This window comes from Nestor notabilis, unplaced genomic scaffold (genome assembly GCF_000696875.1).
Source record: "Nestor notabilis isolate BGI_N333 unplaced genomic scaffold, ASM69687v1 scaffold18770, whole genome shotgun sequence".
In the NCBI taxonomy this organism is placed as follows: domain Eukaryota; kingdom Metazoa; phylum Chordata; class Aves; order Psittaciformes; family Psittacidae; genus Nestor; species Nestor notabilis.
In genome coordinates this window covers 14,129-20,080 of record NW_009911770.1, presented here as the reverse complement: position 1 = coordinate 20,080, position 5,952 = coordinate 14,129, and the positions used below count along the sequence as shown (strand labels likewise).

The window sequence follows — 5,952 nt, the reverse complement described above, 5'->3', positions numbered from 1 at the left end:
TGTTTCCATCTGCACACCAATCTGTGTACCCAAAACAGCTTCATGGATGTGCCCAGTTTGGCAGAGAAAAGGCTTGTTTTCAAATGCAGCAAGCAAGTAAATGATAGGTTACAAAGGACTTCACCAATAAACGGAACTGCTCGCGCAGTTCATCCTATCAAAACTAAGGAATACTTTATTACTTAGGATGTAACCTGCTCGTACTGACATTCGTGGCTTTTGAAGGTTGTTTGAAAGTTCGAGGTCCTTAAGGAGTTTTCCCAGAACAGTTACGCAAAGACACAGAGATGATGAATGAATTCCCTCTATGTTTAAGTAGTCAAATATGCAAAGAATGTTAAAAAGCAGAGCCACTTTCCAGAAAATGAAAGCATTCACCACACCACCACCTTAACACGTATGCAGAGCTGCAGCTAAGTTGTCTGCTGTAGTGAACTTTGCCTCTTCATTTCCATGCTCACAGGGACGTCTCAACTTGTAATCATTAATGAACTATCCCTGTAATGGAAGGGTGACTGTACACTCTCTGTATCATTCAGAGCTGCTTTGGGAAACCAGAAGTTACTGAAAATGTCGAGCAGGTATCATAAAGCAGCAGCCGATGGCAACTTGGACCTCTTGAAAGAAGCCACTAGGAAAGACCTCAATACTTCAGATGAGGATGGGATGACACCCACCCTTCTGGCAGCATACTACGGATATCTAGAAGCTCTGGAAGTCATATGCCGGAGGGGGTAAGTCAATCAGTCTCCATTGCTCAAAGCTTGTGGTTCAAAACGACCTCAGACCTAAAAGGCTGAAAATCACAGTAATTCCTTTCAATGCATTGTCAAGAATTGTTTCCCTTAATTCGCAATGCTTTAGCTCCAGAACCTGCAAGCAGGTCTGTATGTGCAGCCAGCGAAGCCGCATTGGCATCAGCGGGACCGTCTCGTATATGGAGCCTGCAGGGAGTGGTTAATAGTAGCAGGGCCCTGAGATCTTGCTTTGCTGTAATGGAGGAGAAGTTGGCCAACACCTTTTGATGATAATGTATCTTTGAAATGGGCTCCATAGAGAAGTGCATTGTTTGAAACATTTTTAGCAGAAAATCTCTCCCATTTGCTTCCAAAGGGCAGTTGGTAGACACCTGTGAAGATTTAATGCTTTCCAGAGGCAAGTCACAACTAATGGTTTTGAGACAGTAACATCTAAAATTCTTATTTCACTGTTTTTTATAGTATTAGCAACTACCACGGTGCTAAGAATGAAAATAATGTTTCAGAAGCTGTGGTAGGATCCTTGTAAAACAAAACAAAACCAATAAAAAGAAAAAAAGGAAAGGAAGGTTTTCTACAGGGTTATTTTGTAATAGTAATATTTCTGTTTCGTATAATTTAAATGTAGTACATACTTAAAATGTATTATTGAAAAGGTAATTACCTCCCAGCCCTCCATACTCTCTTGCTTGGAGCCTACCTTTTAAGCTGTGGTTCTGTAATAAGATCTAATAAAAGAAAATCTGCTCTTGTGTAGAAAGACAGCTAATAAAATGTTATTTCACTGAGATGGAGACTAAGTTGACCTGTATTTTCAATCCTGACAGTTTAAAGAAGGTTGGATGGAAAATCCGAATAACTATTTAGATGTATCTCTGTTTATTAAAAATAAGAACTGAAAAAATGGAATAAAATGGGTTTCTTTCATAGATTTGCTTTATAGCTCACTGAGCCCAGGTGTGGCTGTAATAACACAATAAAAAAGACCTTTGGACTGCACAGTTACTGCTTTGTCCTCAGGAGAAGCAAAAACAGATTTACAGTTTTTCGACTCACATAATTAAGGCAGCTTCAAGGAAATATCTAGAGTCGACAAAGGTTTGTCCCTGAACACCTCAAAGACAGACAGCTAAGGAACAAATAACAAAGTAATTCCTGCTTTCAAAATTGGAGTGAGAAATGTGTCTTCTACCATATAAGCTGACAGAAGTCACAGTGGAGGATGCAAAGATCAGAATTTCTATCTAACTGTTATTTAATGTATTTCTACCTCCTCTTCTTGTTAGATGACAGTTTGGGACAGTATTTCTCTCAAAATCTTAAAACACACACATTCACCTCTATTTTAATCCAAGATTTCCTGACACAATCTGCAAGCTGTGGCTGTCAGATGTACGGCCGTAGTTCTCACTGGTTTCCCTGAGAGAACCTGAATTTTGGAAGATGTTCAGTCTGCTCTGCAGTCAGTGTTTTCTTGTGGGAAAGTATCTTAATTATTTTTAACAAATTCATCCTTTCCTTGAAGAGTTTTCCTGACAAAGGCACTGAGATTCAGGATGGTTTTCTTTAGAGTGGTTGCAGATTCTAGGACTTTGAAGCTTGCAACACATTCAGCCCTTGGATGATGTAGCAATACTAACAATAACCCCTTTCATCTTGAAATAGTTTATCTTCCCAGGCATCAAGAGACATTTTCTCTGCTTGCTTTTCAGGTACATGAATAAAGGCAAGACCAAGTAGCAGATCTGCTCTCTTTTGTATGAGCCTCTTTCTTGGGAAAGCAGGGAAAATATGAGAACCCAAAGTAGATGTCAAACCTTATCCAAAGTCCCACTGAGCTGGGAACAGACACTCTGACAGTTGTTTGAGACTCAAACACTGGCAGCCTCTATGGGGAAAAGAGACCACAAACAGCTATGGAGAGACCTGAGGGAGGAGGGATGGCCCAGCACTCCCAAGGCTCAGGATAACACGGCCTGCTGGCTAATGTGGAAATTTAGGAACCTGGCACGCTTGGCCGCAGTCAGGCAGTTCCCCAAAGCTACAGAAGCAGAACCATGTACACATGGTTTCCACATGTCTAAGTGGAGACACTTTGATCCTCAGCTGCCACCTCCCTGTAGAAATGCCTGCGCTCCCGCAGCCTGGCATGCTCGGGCTTCCTATTGTTTCTTGATGTTGGCAGCTCTGTGTCTCAGCTCCGTGGGGACGCCTGACCTCTCCTGCCTTTGGCATTTCAGGCTGAAAGATGTTTTCAGATTTGGCCCTTGACAAATGTGTTAGTGCCTTTCTTCAGAGATACTCAAAGCCAGAGATCAGTGCCTGAAGGAGATGTGATAGGTTGTACAATTTCACTCATAGTTTGGCTGCAGTGGAACAAATCTCCAAGACATAGTAGTCTTTGAACTCCCAAGAACAGAAATTCTCCTTGTAAATTTGACCCCTGGCTCTGAACTTATTAAAGGTTTTGGGCTGCTGTGGCTGCCTTGGCTATTGATCACAAGGCGACTCAAGCTTTGTTCTGAATTTTGCTAATGGTGATTCTGCCAAATACGTATCAAAAGATTCAAGCCAATTTTTGTCTGCAGGCAGCAGTTCATGTGAAGTCAGTGCAAGAGTTAAAAATAAAGCAGTATTTCTCCTGGCTCTAAATTTAATTGAAAAGATGTGGTATTTTATTTTCAAATGAGCTTCTGCTTTTCAAACCCCATGAGCAAAAAGCAGCTTAAGGAGAATAAAAGAATTGAAGAAAAACAACAGCATCTATCTGAGCTTAATCGAATAGCAATGGAGACAAATGCGTAATCAGGGCTTTACTCCTAATCATTTACTTATTACCTACCAAAAAAGTTACTGCATGGGCTCATTATGTATGTACCACTGTGGGCAGTGAATAATCCTCCTAATATTACTCCTGCATTTGATATGCAAAAGGGAAGTGTCACCAAAAAGCCTTTAAAATATTCCACACAAAAGCTATTGAAATAGTTTTGCCATTAATTCCAGTGAGTGTAAGTCGAAGCCTGATCCCACTTTGAGCTGTCAGTAATAAAGCAGTAAGAGCTGCTGCCCCTCACCTGCACACAGGCGGCTGCTTCTTTCTGCCCTATTGCAGGTGAGACCTGCAGGGAGCAAAGCAAGCCCTGCCAGCAGCCTGGGATAATACAAAGGGAATACCCCGCCTCTGTTACAAGGAGTTGCACATGCATTCACACTCAGCCCCAGTGAACTTGCTTAATTCACAGGCAGGCAGGAATTGGAGCGTATGCCACACACGGAGCTAAACTCAGTGCTTGTGCAAGTAGGTGCAGTGCTGTTCTAGATGCAGCTAAGCTGACTCATTTTCATTGGGCTGGAGTACTCACAGCAAAGCAGAGCTAAATGTTTAGTGTCTGTTCAATCCCCCTGCAGTGCTGTGCTTGGGTACATCCAGCTGTTTACCATTTGCTGTTTTCCTTCTCAGGGGTGATCCGGACAAATGTGACATCTGGGGGAACACGCCTCTCCACCACGCTGCTTGCAACGGTCACATCCCTTGTGTTTCTTTTTTGATCAACTTTGGTGCCAATATCTTTGCTCTGGACAATGACCTTCGTACCCCCCTGGAGGCAGCTGCCAGCAGAGACCGCAATGAATGTGTCCAAATCCTGGACAAAGCAGCCACCGAGCAGAACATGCTGAATCCAAAGAAGGTCTCCAAACTCAAAGCACAAGCCCAGAGGAATGTGGAGAAACAAATCAAGGAATGCGAGAAGCGCCAAGAGAAACACCAGCATGAAATGAACCGGAATTATATGAAAGAAAAGGTTGGCACAGTAAATTCTTCCAAAGGGACACACTCCAGAGTAAAGTTGCCTAGTCTCTTTGCTTCAAATACAACAAGTTCTTTCTCCAAAAATCTGAAAGATACCTTCAAACTGAAGGCAAAAAAGATAGCTGACAGCACAAGAAGTCAGGAAAGCAACGCCCAAGAGAATGGTACAGGTAGGAGAACTGTGATGCATATTTTTGATGAAAAAGAAGAAGATGAATTCCTGAATGAGCTTGGAGAGAAAAGCTTTTCTGATAATGACAGTCAGCTCTCCATTTTTAAGCGGCCAGGTCTTGGCAAGATTGTGTTTGGAAGGAATTTGGCTGCGGATGTAAATCCTGAAACTGTGTCTTCTGAGAAAGAAGATAAAAGCTCTAAAATGTCCAGTGAGCTCTTTCAGTTTGAAAATGCTGAAAATGGCAGGGAAGATGATGCTGAAAATGATGCTGATATCCCTTGGTATGAGGAAGAAGTCATTTGGGATGACGAGGAAGCAGAGAGCACACCCCTCGAGGTATTTCTGGCATCACAGATGCTGGATGAGTTTCTTCCAGTCTTCATGAGGGAAAAAATTGATTTAGATGCCCTGATGCTATGTTCTGATGAGGATCTACAGAGCATTCAGATGGAACTTGGGCCAAGAAAGAAAGTCCTGAATGCTGTAAATAAAAGAAAACAGGCACTCAAGAACCCTGGAAAGACTGTAGACACTTGCTTATAAATTAAGATACCTGCTGCTGTAACCTGCACACTGATTCACTGTCTTTTCCTCTTTCCAAAGAACATGCAATTCTTTTCAGAAGTCTGCTAAAGCAAAAGGAAGAAAAATTACCAATTGCTTTAGAAAGTACAGCAAGGACAAAGATTTTTCTCTCTGAATAGATAGCTGTGATGAACAGGATATTAATTCAAGCATAATCTGCCAAAAAGAAAGAATGTGAACATGAAACACCAAAAGCTACAGATTCAAAGCTTTTTCTCCCTGAAGTGTTTATAGGGATTGGGTTTCTTTTGGTCTGAATAATCTAAAACATTAGTGAAGACCAGCCACACTACATTCCTTAATAAAGCCCTTCCTTTCTTCTCCAAAACCACAATGCAAAGAACATTCTCAAAGCTGGAGAGCTTTGAGTTTTCTTCATTCACTTCTGTTCGACTCCTACAAATTGCTCTTCCTGGTAGCAATATGTTAGAAATAGGACCTGAATCTTGATTATTGACTCAAATGACCTCTGAATGAATGTATATAAGATCAATTTACAGCAAGTTTCATGTTCTTGTCAGTAACATGTTTTGCCATTGTATTGATACTAATTTAAAAATACATGGAGCATCTTGCCAAGAGATGTTCAGTGTGAGCTGTATATTCTTTTCTCTTCTCTT

General features: G+C 41.5%; 1 protein-coding gene across 1 annotated transcript; it reads left to right on the top strand.

Annotated features, from left to right (window-relative positions):
- The first annotated feature begins 570 nt into the window (after positions 1 to 570).
- On the top strand, positions 571 to 5,290 carry ANKS4B (ankyrin repeat and sterile alpha motif domain containing 4B). The gene is made up of 2 exons (XM_010016274.1): positions 571 to 734; positions 4,222 to 5,290. The coding sequence occupies exons 1-2, from the start codon at positions 571 to 573 to the stop codon at positions 5,288 to 5,290; spliced, it is 1,233 nt and encodes a 410-aa protein (XP_010014576.1).
- The last annotated feature ends 662 nt before the right edge of the window (positions 5,291 to 5,952 follow it).

Coding starts and splice junctions, on each gene's coding strand:
- ANKS4B (XM_010016274.1), top strand. CDS start 571: ATGTCGAGCAGGTATCATAAAGCAGCAGCCGATGGCAACTTGGACCTC. Junction 735..4,221: donor GAAGTCATATGCCGGAGGGG/GTAAGTCAATCA, acceptor TTTCCTTCTCAG/GGGTGATCCGGACAAATGTG.